Source organism: Megalops cyprinoides, chromosome 23 (assembly GCF_013368585.1).
Source record: "Megalops cyprinoides isolate fMegCyp1 chromosome 23, fMegCyp1.pri, whole genome shotgun sequence".
Taxonomy (NCBI): domain Eukaryota; kingdom Metazoa; phylum Chordata; class Actinopteri; order Elopiformes; family Megalopidae; genus Megalops; species Megalops cyprinoides.
The window spans coordinates 2,245,796-2,261,226 of NC_050605.1; the positions used below are offsets into that span (position 1 = coordinate 2,245,796).

General features: G+C 43.4%; 1 protein-coding gene across 4 annotated transcripts in view; it reads right to left on the reverse strand.

Moving 5' to 3' along the window:
- Positions 1 to 15,431, reverse strand: part of LOC118770173 (coiled-coil domain-containing protein 136-like) — a 42,036-nt gene that overhangs the window by 9,159 nt on the left and 17,446 nt on the right. For all 4 annotated transcript variants that reach the window (XM_036517679.1, XM_036517676.1, XM_036517678.1 and 1 more), the window contains exons 4-8: positions 14,324 to 14,398; positions 12,372 to 12,674; positions 5,767 to 5,884; positions 3,544 to 3,856; positions 1,048 to 1,182 (exon numbers count right to left, since the gene is read on the reverse strand). In XM_036517679.1, the coding sequence (XP_036373572.1) occupies positions 1,048 to 1,182; positions 3,544 to 3,856; positions 5,767 to 5,884; positions 12,372 to 12,674; positions 14,324 to 14,398 (944 nt within the window). The remainder of the gene's footprint in view (positions 1 to 1,047; positions 1,183 to 3,543; positions 3,857 to 5,766; positions 5,885 to 12,371; positions 12,675 to 14,323; positions 14,399 to 15,431) is intronic.

Genomic DNA, 15,431 nt, shown 5'->3' on the forward strand with positions numbered 1-15,431 from the left:
GGGGAGTGGTTCACAGACATTAAGGACAGGACTTTATGTGCTGTTGATGCACTCAGCACTCAGCAGAAAAGGCATGCTGTCACCAGAGGGACAGAACAACATGGAACAATTCAACAATTATGGCCTTCACCCTTTACATTAGGCCATATTCACAGCAAGCAGGTGACATAGCACAGGCAGTGTGAAGAAGGCAGAAATCTAGTGTAGTCACACAATGTCCATCTTAGAGCCTTTAACAACATGTGCAGGCCTGTCCTGTTCTTCAATGGCCTGTTCTGCCATGTCGATTGAGGTGGGTGTATGTGTGTGTCTGCAGACTGTTGGAAACACTACACTGCTCCATCAAACAATTATTACTGGACAGCAGTGTAGTGTAACGGAAAGTAGAAGTGCTCGTGACCAAATGGTTGCTTGTTCGATTCCCCGCTGAGACAGTGCTGTAGCACCCTTGGGTAAGGTACTTAACCTGCAATTGCCTCAGTAAATATCCAGTTGTATAAATGGATAAAGTTGATTGTAAGTCACTCTGGATGAGAGCATTTGCTAAATGACAGTAATGTAATGTAAATAAAACGTAAATGTAATGGTAATAAAATCTGTGGTTACGAGGCTGTAATTGTATTTAGCTCCCTGTGTTTTCTGACTGGATTTCACCATTTGATTTCCCTCTTCCCCTCTTGTACCCCTTCTCCACCTCTATCACATCACCATGTCCCCTCTTCTATTGTCATTCATTTTAATCCCTCATCCCCCCTCTCACTATGTGTCCCTGTGAGAATCGCTGTGTGCTCACCCTCAGTCCCATACTCCCATGTTGAGGAGGCTGTTGCCAATGGTAATGACTGTCACCATCTCTTAAATCTGTGCAATCATGGCTGCAGCCACAACAGTGGGAGCCCTGATCACTATGAGGGGAGGTGGACTGCTCCAAAGAGTTTTGCCGACAACAATGATGGAAACTTGTTTGTTGGAGCACTGGCATCACCGTAGTAGCCAGCTAAACTTTATGACCCCCCCCCCCCACCCTGACCCCACACAGCACCTCACCTGTGCCTTCCTCCCTGTCAGGCACTCCAGCTCCTCTTGGTAGCGCTGCAGCTCACTCTCCAGCTCTGCCCTCTCACGCCTGCTGCAGTCATACAAGCCCTGCAGCTCTTGAAGCTCAGCCTTCAGCCCCTCACACTGAGAAAAAGCAAGAGAGAGGGTCTTCATCGAGGCATTCAGTACCATTTGCCATGAAGGACTATTTCTTAAACCTCTTCAAAGTGGAGTAAGAGATAAATAAATTCAATGTACCAAGACAACAAATGTGGTGTGAAGTATTTTTATATGTGGAGTTCTTGATTCAAGAGTCATTGAGAGTGACATGCGTGCAGCCTAAGATAAACACTCTTCAACATCTACATTTGTTAGGAGAGCCTGCAGCCCCTGGACTCACTCAGCTTGACAATGAAATCAAATTCCTGCTCTTTGCAGATGACCTGCTGAAAAGGGACTTCAGCAGAACCTGGCTCTGTTGGAGCATTATTACCAGACCTGGGCCTTGACAGTAAACATGAATAAGCCCTGAATAATTATTTTTTATTATTATTTATTACATAAATAAATAAATAAATAAATAAATATCACTTTAATCTAGAGTACAGCTCTCACCTTGGAGAATTTTTTTAATCAAAAACATTATGCAGCAAATGCTCTCTACGGCAGTGAAGTGTGACGTCCTATCAAAAGCCAGGATTTTACAAAATGGAACAAACACTTAAATTCTGCATGCAGAATTCTGTGAAAACGTATTGAAACTGCAACAAAAAACTCCAAACAATGCACACAGGGCTGAATTGGGCCTCTATCCAATAATTACTGGAATTTGAAAAATAGCACTAAAATACTGGGTCCACTTCAAAAACAATGACCCAACACATTCCACTGTAAAGCCCTTCAACACCAAGTGCTAAGCCCAGAAAAGAGTCCCCTCAGCCAGCTGGACCTGAAGCTCACTGAACAGAGCAGCACCACCACCAGTCAGCTCCAGAATATCACTGCATATAATTCCAGCTGGAATAAACCAAATAATAACACATGGCAAACACCCCTATCTGGACAATTAGGGTGGAATCACAAAAACACAAAACAACTGGACTGTGATCAGACCCTAAACAGATAAATACACATTCTGGCAGAATACCTGGCAACTGTCTGCAACACAAAGCAGAGGCAGCTCCTAACCAAATACTGCCGATCGCAGCCAAGCTGTTGGGAAAGCCTGACACAGGGAAATGTGGCTGACCCAAACAAACGGACTCCCTCCCTCAATTTACTCAGATGATCAATCCAGAAAATATGTCAGTCATACTGGGAGAGGGACACACAGCCCCACCAACCCTGTACACCAGGACCAGCCAGTAAACTGAAACCATGTGAAGAAGATCAGTCATTCCTGTCCTGTTAATTTTTTGCCATGTTTTCTGTCTCATTACTACTTATACACTCAGTGACAACTTTATTAGGTACACCTCTACAACTGCTCGTTGATACAAATATCTAAGCAGCCGATCATCTGGCAGCAACTCAATGCATAAAATCAGGAAGACATAGTCAAGAGGTTCAGTTGCTTTTCAGACCAAACATCAGAATGGGTAGGAAATCTGATTTAAGTGACTTTGACCGTGGGATGATTGTTGGTGCCAGAAGGGGTGGTTTGAGTATCTCAGAAACTGCTGATCTCCCGGGATTTTCACGCACAACAGTCTCTAGAGTGTATAGAAAATGGTGCAAAAAACAAAAAAACATCCAGTAAGTGGTAGTTCTGTGGGCGAAAATGCCTTGTTAATGACAGAGGTCAGAGGAGAATGGCTGGACTGGTCCAAGGTGACAGGAAGGCGACAGTAACCCAAATAACCATACATTACAACAGTGCTATGCAGAAAAGCATTTCTGAATATACAACATGTCGCACATTGAGGTGGATGGGCTACAGCAGCAGAAGACCCCTCTGGGTGCCACTCCTGTCTGCTAAGAACAGGAAACTGAGGCTACAGTGGGCACAGGGTCACCAAAACTGGACGGTAGACGATTGGAAAAATATCTCCTGGTCTGACGAATCTTGATTTCTGCTGCAACATGCCAATGGTAGGGTCAGAATTTGGCGTAAACAACATGAATCCATGGATCCATCCTGCCTTGTGTCAAGGCTGGAGGTGGTGGTATAATGGTGTGGAGAACATCTTTGCACACATTAGGCACCTTAATGAGAGCACCTTTGTGATGTGGTGGAACGGGACATTCGCAGCATGCATGTGCAGCCAACAAATCTGCAGCAACTGCGTGATGCTATCACAGCTCTTCAATGTGTCTTTTTAGGTTTAATTAAAACACCTTTGTGTCCAATAAACACACAGTTGTCATCTCCACCCCACCACTGAGGAAACAAAAAACTCTGCAACACAACAGCATTGAGTTTGAACTGTAAGAACGACATAAGACCCTGAGAGAAGCTTTACATTTCTCTTCAGCCGAAAACCCTGCATGAGAATGGTGATATACCTCCCTCTGTGCCTGCAAGGCCCTCTCTTCAGCCTGCTTCAGTTGGTCTCGGAGGGAGAAAATTTCGCCAAAGCCCCCGTGCCAGCTGGTGGGGGTGACAGGCTTTCCCTCGAAGGAGATGTTCTTCTGGATGGAGGCATCCACCAGCCGGCAGTTGGCCCTGGTCTGAGCCACACTCATGTAGCCGCCACCCACATGCTCCTCGGCCAGTTCGTCGACGGCCCCGCCCTCCGCGTCCTTCCACCTGGTCGCACGCGGCTCCCCCTCCACTGCCTCGTCCTCCTCCTTCAAGGCCAGGTACACGTCGTTGGAGCTGTCGCAGTGAGAAGGGACAGGTGCCTTTACGTTAATCAAGCAGTCACTAAGTATTACAACCATTTGTAATGACATCCTACAGCACGTATGGAATCGCTGATGATAAATAATTTATGACCGTAATTTATATATGTTAAATTATAAAATCATGTGTGCCATATATTATATTTGTGCACCATGATTATATTACTGAGGCAACAAGAGTAGGCATTCCCTGTGTGTGCGTATGTGTGTGTGTGTGTAAGGGCTGAAAATGAATGTCTTATACTGAATGTGTGTATTATCAGGTTATATGGCTGTATGAGTGTGTTGTCATACTGAGCATGTTTTACTGTAATGTGTGAGTGTGTTATCATGCTGATTGTGTATCACAGTGCTGTATGAATGTGTGCATGATACTGTGACGTGTGAGTACACTATCATGCTGATTGTGTCTCACAGTATTGTATGAGTGTGTTTCCATCCTGAATAGGGCTGTGCAATATGACCAAAATCTCATATCCCAATATATGTCATTTCATATCTCAATAACAGTACATATCACGATATAGCACATTTTCTGTAGATTCAATGAATAAATAGTTTATATAAAATTACCACATGGAAAAGCCTATTTCTTATTACATTTTGAATTATATACTCAACAAATAAAAGGTATGACAAATAAAAGGTAATTTTTCTCCTTTTATTTAGAACCTTCGTGTAAATTTTCAACCCTTTCGCATGTATGGTCACACCATGGTATGGTGTAATTCGATGTTTAGCGCATATGCTAAAACCGGTGCGATTAAAACACTAGATTGGAAAAATTCTAGCTAATTTTAGCTTGATTAACGACTAACGTGATTTAACGTTAAAAATATAGCAAATGCTAACTGAAAACTATGAGAAGCGTAGTAACGCTAATGAAAACATAACGAACCATGTAACGTAATACGCACTACATAGTATAAAAATAAGTTACATGCGAAAGGGTTAAGCATGTAACAAAATATAAAATATTAATGTATAAAATATAAAAAGGTAAATAGGAAACACTTTTCAACTATAGTTCTGTGTCACGTTCAGTCTCCTCCATGTTTGTTTGTGTTGCCTTCATGCAAATTTCCTGCATCCGTGCCTGCATCCGTGCCGTGTGGAAGAACGCAAGGCGTCCTCCAAATAACAAAAAATATTGCAGTAAAGTGTGTGATTTGTGACACAACGAAAGAAATGATAGAGTATAATATGAAACGATGACGTTTTTTATATTGTCATATCGTACAGCCCTAATCCTGAGCATGTGTTACTGTGATGTGTGAGTGTACTAACATGCTGATTGTGTATCATAGCACTCTGTGTACACTGGAATATTCTGTACTGCTCTACAATTCAGCTGTGCTGTGGAAAGCTCATTAATAATTCATTCATTGTTTATTCACTGAAAAGACACTCTTGTCAAGGGCCACTCACAGCTTTTACAGAGTTTTAAAATCTAAACTAAAATGGTAAAAACAGACCCTGATCAAAATGGCTGTTCACATCTAAAATTGCTCAAAAGCACAAATACAAGGTTTAAAAGAGGACAGACAGTATGGAGGCCAGAGGCCTCTGTGTGTATCTGAATGAGGTCATGACCAGACTGTGAGTAACACTGACTGGAAAGAGTTTGACACAGCAGGAATAGTCTGGTTTCTGTCAACCCAAGACTTTAAAGGGGGAATTCCACCCAGCAACTGAGAATGTCACGTTAATCTTATGACCTGAGCAGGCTCTCTGCACGGAAGCTGTGGGGTTGAGTGGTGTCTACATACGGGGGAAACAGAGTAGGAAGGCATACAGGTGCACAGGTGTGTCTGCTGACAAGCAGAACAGGTGCCCGAACACGCTGACAGGTTGACTGACGGACATGGCGGTGCGGCCCCTCACCCTTTCCTCTGTAGCTGCAACACCTGTAGCTTCTCAGACAGCTGCCTGTTGTCGTCCTCTAGGCTCTGGCACTGGTCCTTCAGCGTGCGGCACTCCTCCCTCAGCAGGCCCACATCACCTGACCCAGAAGGGTGGGAGGAAGGGGCGGGTCAGAGCCACACATACACAGTCGCAGATAGTAGCTTGCTTCACTCATTCCATAACACAAAGACAATAGGGGATGATTCCATAGCTTGTTCCATGGCACAAAGACAATAAGAAATAATTCAACAGCTGAGTGCCTTTGGAAAAGAGAGCAAGGATTATTTTTAGTTTGGCTCATTGTTCATTCTGTTATTTCTTGCATATCCTGTGGTTCAGTAAACTGCTTTTGCAACAGAAGCCAACTTATCTACATAAAGACTTTTTTTATAATTTAAAATCGGAATCACTTGACATACACTTAGAGAGGGATGCCACAGTGATCACTTCAAAGCAGCCGCCTTTGGTCCAGTTCAAAAGGCTTTGACAGAGAAGGTTCTAGAACCACAGCACCAGATACATTCTCTGTAACATTCACTCAGAAAAGGCATTGTAACACAGTGCCTGATTTGTACCAGTCTGAGTCACGTCAACAGAACCCACTACTTTCCATGTTAAGTTACAGCACATTACTTTAGCCAGATTATTTTGTCTGTTTGAAATTAAGTGATTTTCCTCTCTCCTCACCCTGCTTCATTCCATGATCAAAACAGAAGGCTAAATAGCCCACTCAGCATCTTTGAAACACTCTCCCACTCCCTCCAAGCCGATTGCATGTGAGGTACACAGACAACAGCTATGCTGACTTGTACAATTAAAACAAATGTTCTGTAGATACATAGTGCCACCACAGAAGTGTGGATATTTTCTGCCCTGGCTAACTGATCCTGAATTTTACACTAAATGATTGGGTTCCAGGATGGGGGTAGAACAAGCTGTTCTGAGATCTGGTGTCAAGGCCAAAAATGCCCAGATGATCACTGTTTGGGGAGGATAATCTATCTGGATAGAGGAAATGTGTATGATATGATGATTAGCGACGCTTTCTTTTATGGTCTGTATGTTTCAGTGAGTGCTTTACAGGTTTTCTGTGGATTTATGTAGCAGACGTACCCTGGAAAAGATATGGCATGTGGAAAAACACAGTCTGATCTCTGAGTCAGGGGGCAGCCATGTGAAGGCCACACAGATCAGGTGATCTGAGGCACAGAGGCTACTGGAAAATCTGACTGCAGTGAAATCATCCTATTTGGTCATCTGGCGGCAGTGTTGGGGAGTAATGTAAGGGCATTACGTAATTAAATTACAAAATAAATGTAATTGTAATCTGTTACTGTTACTGAGAAAAAATATGTAATTAAATGAGTTACAAATCAAAATTTTAGTGATTACAAAGGGGTTGCATCCAACATTTAAAGATTAAAGATTAAAGACTGCATCCAACAGGAGTTAAAGATCTCCGGCCCCACGACGGAAATCCGGAGTGCAGAGACTTTAGATCAGGGAATGTATTATTACTAGCGTATACCAGACCGGAACACAATTCTATTAAAAGCTATCATTGACGTGATGTTTTTTTTCCAGATGAGTTTTAACCAATAATAGCCTGTTTAGCCGACGTACTGCCACGAGAGCACTGTTCTTATCCAATCGGCAATAGTTTCAACTTTCTGTGAGGCGGTGCCAGGAAGTATTTGCGGGAACTGTATCAATTGATTGCGGCATAATAGGCTAGCATGCATTGAAATAGATGGAGCATAACACAGTATCTTGCTACTCGACCAACGTTTATTGAAGTTGCGTTTTTCATTTTTAACAGCATTTAAGAAAAAGGGAAGCACTTTTAATTTGAGCACTGTCAGGGCACAGCCACGGACTCATATGCAGACCAGACGTACTCAGGTTCCAAGTGGTTTTATTGAAGTCGCAGGGCAGGTTTGTAATGGCAGAACAGGCACTGTCAAAAACCAGAAAGGCAAACGAGGAATGGGGATCAAAAACAGGAACAGGCAGGGTCAAACCAGGTGGGCAGGCAGGCAGGCAGGCAGGCAGAACAGGCAACCAAAGCAGGGCGGCAGGCAGGGACGAAGTCAGAGGTCAGGCAAAAGCCAGGACAGGAACAACACAATGAATAATCAGGCAGTTACGAAACTGAGACAAACCGGCAACAAGACAGAGACAAGCAGGGTAAATATAGAGCTGGGCTGACGAGGAGATGGGAAGCAAGTGGGCAGACAGGCAGGTGGAGGCAATCAGGAAATCAGGTGGGTGGGGACAGGGCAGAGAGCGGGGCAGGGCTGGAACACATGGGAACAGTAAACAAAAGCACATGGACCACATAGACAGACAGGGAGAACACAAAACAACAGCTAGGGGACCGGAGTACTGACAAGCACTGTAATACAAAATTGTATTAATAGTTGTATTTATTTTATTTTTTTTTTTGTTTTACAATTTTGAATTAAAGCTGTTGTGGTAACACAAAATTTACATGTGTCCTATTTCAGGCTCAAAAAATTTTGTTGCTTTAAGCCCTGATCCGAATATATTCTTTACGGTAAAAAGCTGACACTGTATGTAGAAAATAACATTTATTCTGTTGCTTTGCATCTTTTCGCCATGCAGGAATGCCTTCTTCTGGCATATTTCTGGACAACACAGGTCAGCAAAGCCGTTGGGACAAATTTGAGTGCAACGCCATCAAGGGTAGGATGGCTTACAATGAGCTGTCTCTACGTCTAGACAGGCTCCATTCATTTGGCAGTATACGCTCAAATTTTCCTTCTGAAATCAGAAAAGCACTCTAACATTACTGTACAGTGTAAAGCTTGTTTACCAGCGGTGAAAATGCTGTCAACATCAAAATGCTCGATGTCAAACCTGAGGAAACATCTACAGGTAAGTTAATGTAACCGCAATCAGTCACATAAAATAAAGTACCTCCCGCCCCACCATGTTATTTATGTGTGTTCAAGGCATAATTTAGCTCTATAGTTTGCTCAGTGCCCGTCCAGTAGGCTACATATTTATGTTTAATCTCCATTCATGACAAATTAATTGCTAGCTAGTTAACAGATGCCTTTTGCACAGCCTCACCTCTATTTATGAACCCTTTGATAGGAAACTAACGTTAGTCCTCCTTGAATAGTGATGTAGGTAGCCTATGTGAGATCTAATAACACTCGCTAACTTAATTCTGTGTTGTGTTTTCATTAAATATTAACTTGGAGAGGTCATTAGGTTGTGAAATTTCTACAGGGCACCAACAGACTAAATTAATGGACTATGCATACTGTGCTTTTTGTTGGGCACACAACGATAGTTGTTGCTAGTTTGTTTGTGATCTACATACATGATTTGTTTTGGTGGTTGTACTTTAAAATCAAAACATTACAATCTTAATTCAAGTTATATTGAAGAACTTTTAATAAAAGTTTGACAGTAATCAGTGTTGAGTACTGTTGTGAGGTTTACACTGCCTGGTTTAAATTTATGTTTTTAGGACTTTTCAGCTTTATTTCCTTGTTTAAAACATTTGTTAGAAAAGTAATCAAAAAGTAATAAAATGTAACAAGTTACATTACTTTGATGAAGTAATTAAATTGTTGCATTACTTATTACATTTTTAATGTAATAAGTAACTAGTAACTAGTAATCTGTAACCTATTACACAGCACCTATTAACGTGGCACTCAAAATTCCACACGTCCATCATACGAGTCACAGTGTATGTTAACAAGACATTATTGACATGTCGCTGCATGACATTTTTTAAAAACCACGTGCTATATTTATGTCTACTTTTGGGCAGCGAGCCGCAGGGATTTTCTGTGATAAGTGGTGCCAAAATTTTCTGAAGCCATATTGGTATTATCAATAGAAGTGCTGGGTAATGGGTAGCGCTCTGAATTTTGACCAGGAGGCTGTGAGCTTGAATGCTAAAGGGAAATTAGAAACTAGAAATTCAGGCAAATTGTGAATCTGCAAGGTGTGATCACAACACAATACAACCAATGCTCTGACACCCCTGGTACATGCACATAGACTGTTACAAACACAACAACAGTATTCTGGTACACAAACTTATTCCTTGGGTTACCTGTGTTTGCTTCATTCAGGAGGAATCTACAGCTAGTTCAAATCAAAATCATAAGGCCAGTGTCTCACAGAGGGCCTCAAACCACAAACCACCTGGTTTCTGAACTGCAAATGTAAAACTCTATATCAGCAGAGTCACTGAGAATAAGCTGCACTCACTTACTACAATACAAGGTGACTGTTATAATTATAGAGAGAGCATCTGCAGAGGACAGCTATCATGACTCTGAGCTAACAGCACTTTGTGAGAAGGGGTTTATAGTGGAGGAAGAACCATCGTATTATGTTTTGTCAGGAGGCCTTTTTTAACCCTTCCCTTGAGGATCATAATGGGAATCATGTGAGGTCTCTGAGGACCACGTGGGCGCACCGGGATGACCCTCTGCCAGGGTTCTCTCAGCAGCGGTGCGGAGGGTAATTGCATTACATGTGCGCTTTTTACCAGAGCACGCAGGGGTAAGCAGACCCACACTCCTGTTCTGGAACAAAGAGAGCCGGCATATGATCACTGTAACTCAATCTTGAGGCCGACAAAGGCCTCCCTGTTCTCCGCCTCCTGTTCTGCGGGGTGGCACCACGTTGGGACTTCACACCTTGCCCATCCTCCAGTGGTCCTGCACCTTCTGCGTGGACCATCACTTGCACCCCTCTCTCTCTGTCTGTCTCCGTCTTTTCCAGTCTCTCTCTCTTTCTCTGCTTTCTCCCGTCACTCAATTTTAAATTCAAATAAGCTTTATTGGCCACACAGGTGTTCAGTATTGCCAAAGCCAAATATAAATAGTTTATAAAGTATAGTATAAAGTATAAAGTATATAATAAACTATAAACTCTCTCTGTCTTTCTCTGTCTCTCTTTCACTTCTCTCACCTCTCTTTCTCTTTCACCTGTTACACCCCTCTCTTCTCTCGCTTTCTCACTTCTCCATTTTCTCCTGTGTTTTCATTCTTTTTCTCTCTCTTTCTCTCTAGCATACACAGTTTGGCTATGGACATACCAGAATTCAGAGCTGCTCTTGGCCAGCTCATCCCATGTCTGTGAATTCTTTTATGTTTCCAGCTGGCATTGTCATGCTGGTCAAGCAACAAAGTGCGTCTTTGTGTGGTGTACTTTAGTGTGTTTGTTGCAGCAGCTTGGAGCCTGAAGACAGAGATCCTGAGAGCTGCACAGCCCCCTGTGGGCTACTCGGTATGCACTGGAATACAGCAGACCAGAGGAGCCCCAGACAGACACCTGCATGCATGAAAGAGGCCAAGCTCCTTCTCTCTGTCTCACTCTGCAGACAGAGAACAATAATAGGGGACTGGGTACTTGGGTTAAAGCTATAATTAGGGCATTTTTTTCTGATAGGGTGACACATTTCAGCGGTACCTTCAAACCAAGGAAAACAAGTCATAACAAATTAGCACGTCTGACAGGGAACCATGAAATACCACACCAAACAATAACGGCGTTTCAAATTGAAAGGTCAAGGCATTAGTGAGAAACATAAGCGTATCGTTCCGCATTTTGACAGAGGCCGAGCCAGCTTTCAGCTCTGAGCTTCTCCCACTGAGATTGTTATTAATGCTGACATCATGAAAAGCCACCTAGCCTGGTCAGCTCTCACCAGTGGATGATTTGGCTCCTTTGATTTTTACTTTTAAAATCTTTGAGTTCATGTAGTATATTGAGATTTCTAGAACATACAGACCTCCAGGTGGAGCTATGAAAATAATGCATTGATGGTGTGAGAGAAGAAGTGAGAGAATGCAAAATGGTGGCTGCAATACCTGCTATGTGGTCAAGATGCTGAACCTACAACTGTGAATAAGGCCTTGCAAAGCATATTGCTCCGCAGCAGCATTTCTTGCTGTGTGGAAACCAGAGGGTGTATGCAAATCAAAGAAAGAAGAAAATCAAAGAGCAAAAAAGAGACAAAATAATAAATAAAAGACTTGCCAAGCCTCAGTGGCACCACTTAGTTTAGTTTTGAATTTTATTGAAAATGATGTCATTGTGAATTAAATGTGCTTACTCAAAAAAAGAAAGAAACCAAATCCAAAACAAAACACCCGGCATCCTCTTCTAGCCAATTTGGTCAATTAAAGAATCAAGCTAAATATTTGCTTAAGTGTCAGTAGGATTTTTTTGACCCATGAGCCAATGCAAAATTTTCAGCCAATCTGGCCAAAGGAGACCAATCTGGCAACATTGGTGGCCTTGCGTAAGGCCCCAAAATCTTGGGCTGCTTTGTCAGTTTTCTCCTGCTAATAGCCTCACGCTGCCAACTGGAATCACATTCTCAGTGAAAGCTTATTTGCTGTATTTGACTCATAAAATCATTTCTTTATTAATTAAATTACGTAAAGCCTGTAAAAATTACGATGGGGATTATGGGATTGCTGTAGATTTTCCACTGTTGGTAGGCGTGTGAATGGTATAATAGCAGTAAGACAGTGGTGTGATTGGGGCAGGGTGACAGATAGCAGGGGGGCTTGCAGGCTCACCCTCTCTCCTCTCCTCCTCCCGGCGCTGGTTCTTCATGGCGATCTCGGCCCGCAGCGTGGTGACCTCCAGCTCATACTCGTCAGCCGTGGCATGCAGGCGCTGCAGCTCCGCCCGTAGGCGGCACAGCTCCTCCTGCAGGCTGGCAATGTCATTCTCCCGCTCAGCCGCCGCCTCCTCGGCCGCCTGCTGCAGCACCAGCACCTCCTCCTGTGCCACCCGCAGCTCCTCATGCGCCTCCGCCAGCTCGCTCTCCTTCTCCTCCTCCAGGCTGTCCATCTCCTCCTGCACCGAGCGCAGCTGGGCTGCAGGGGGCAGCAGTCAGTCATTTCTACTGCAGGTCAACCCGGTTCATATGAATCATTTCACATTCTGACACGCTTGCAATAATGTAACCTGGGTGAAACTGCAAATATTATGATACCAGCATAATATACTTTTATTGCATGGCAGCTTTCCTACAATGAAACTGCAGCCTGTAGTTTTTCAGTATCACAGGACATTCATGTGCATGTGGATAATGCTGTATGTACCTCACTGGTCAATGCATTGCAGCTGTAATCAGTAAAATTCTGAGCTAATTTAGAAAGTTCAGAACTTTAACTGAATGGCAGCCATTTGGCATGGGCCCTTGATCTACCTGTGTGAGGAATCTGGGGATGTTGGTCACCATGAAACGAACCAGTGCATTAGCCAATTATTATTGACCTGCAGCTCAGATTGCCCCTCCCTCTGTCCCATAGCCCGCCCATTTTCCCATGCTCCCTGCAGACCAGACCTGATCCAGGAGCAACTGCAGCACTGCACTTTCACATCTCCCATTGTCTCAACCTGACAATCAGTTCATTTACACAACCGGGGGGGGAGACTTCCCGGGGGGCTACTGGGGGGGGGACCATAGGCACTGCCAAAGACCTGCCAGGAGTAGGGGGGTGCTGCCAAAAAGCTGCCAGAGAGAAGATTAGTGGCAGCAGGGTGTAGTGCCGCTGGTGGGTGAGTGTCGGGCCCAGGCCCTGGGATTACGAGTGACACTCCAGAGGAGCACCTGGCACCAGGTTCCACCCTGTCATATATCTACTGCAGGCACACATGGCTGGGCTCTGCTGTTTTTGAAGTTAGGGGAGGAGGGTCACATGGTCCCCCTGTATATCCACAACTCCAAATAGGGTCTGTCTGGAAGCTTTCAAAAGCCATGCTGGGAGCTGTGTGTGTGCGCGCGAGTGTGTGTGTGTGTGTGTGTGTGTGTGCGTGTGTGTGTGTGTGTGTGTGTGTATGTATGTGCGTGTGTCTGCAGGTATGTGTGTGTGCATGTGTGTGTTAATCCTATCAAAGTAAAGTGGGGTGGAATGATAGAGTCATTTCTTATTTGCTCTTAGAATTAACATGTTTACCAAAGGGAAATGGTCATCCTTTGTGTGGTGACTGATAATGACCTACAGACCCAAAGCAGCTGTACTGAGGGAAACTGATCAGCCATATCTATACACTGTATACATTTTCCCTCTAAGATCTCTGACTATGTAGAAATCTGTCACACCCTATATTTGACATGATGCAGCATCATATAATTGCTTGCTTATGTCATGCTGAGAGCCACTGTGCTGTAAAAACTGACACCCTTATTCTGGTGCCATTAAAGCACAGATGGGACACCCTGGATTCCTGTGCATGGACCCCATATCAAAATAACAAGGATAAATTGACAGAATAAAAGATGTGAGAGCTGCAGTCATGGTTAGTGATCAATCATGAGATATGAATGATAAAAAGTGGTTTTAGCCATCCAAAAATCTAAACTGAATGTGGGCATGGTCCTACTTAAAGATCCTAAACAGTTTACAGTGGTCATAGTTTTGAAGAGGAGTAGTCACGGTTTGTTAAGTACTGTAGATTATCATCATGGCTGAGTTTGGAGATGGACTACAGTGGTCATTGTGTAGGAACAGAAGGCTACCTTGCAGATTCTGGATCTGCCGTGTGAAGGTCTCTGCCTGGTGGGCGCTGGCCAGGCGCTCGTCATCCAGCAGACCTGGAGCGCAGGAGGGGTCCAGAGAGGAGAACAAGAAACAGGGCAGTCAAGTTGAGACAGTTACTTTACAGCATGTCATTTATCACCTACTTTCTGTATCTGACTGGCCTTTTTATTCTTATCCAATGCAAAGGAATTTTAATCATTTTTGTCTTCTTAACCAATGAGGTTAATCAAGGACACTTAGCGTGCTGTACTTTTGGGTCAAAGGCCATTGAGGCATGAAAACATACAAACCTCCTCAGGGGAGAAGAGTGATTGTACATTTTGTGTAACACTGTTTTTTGGGACACAGAACAAGGATGGCGTCCATAACAAGATTTTCCAAATAATTTATTCACTTCGTATTTTATTTTGAAACTGCTTCTTTTTCTCTGCCAACTTTGTTAATCAGGGTGTCACCAGGTTTTGAACGCCATATGTGTACTAGCGAATAATGCTAACACATAACATAAAGCTAGATGAAACATGTTCTGAAGTGCATGCTTTTCTCTGTGCTTGTGAATCAGAGAAAGGATATTTTGCTTGCCGCTCTTTACAGGCACTGCCAAAAAACTGTGCTTTTGCAAGTCTGGCAACCTCCAGTGTCTGCTGATATTCCCTAGGTTAAAGATTCCATTGTGTTTAGAGGAACCAGCAGCGTTAATAATTCAGTAAAATTTATTGTGAAGAATAATAATTTGAATGTCACTACGAGGATTTAGAGGGCTGAACTGGCATGAAATTACAAACTGCCGTGATTAAATGTTGACTTTTCAGAAGGTTAAAGGTGATGTGTGTTGTAATGGTGAGAGGTAAGAGCACTGGGCTGGGACTCGAAGGTAATGGGCTATAAAATAAAATAAACAATGGTTATTGCATAGCTTTCTACTTTCCCAGCCTAATAAAAGACTATTCCTAGTTACAGAAGCCAGGAGTAGGCAGTGTGTCTGTGTGTGTGTGTGTGTTACTGTGTGATACATCACCACCCTGTGAGTGACGCGGTGACTCAGCAGTAATGGCCATGGCAGTTGGAGGGCAGCACTAATGGGAG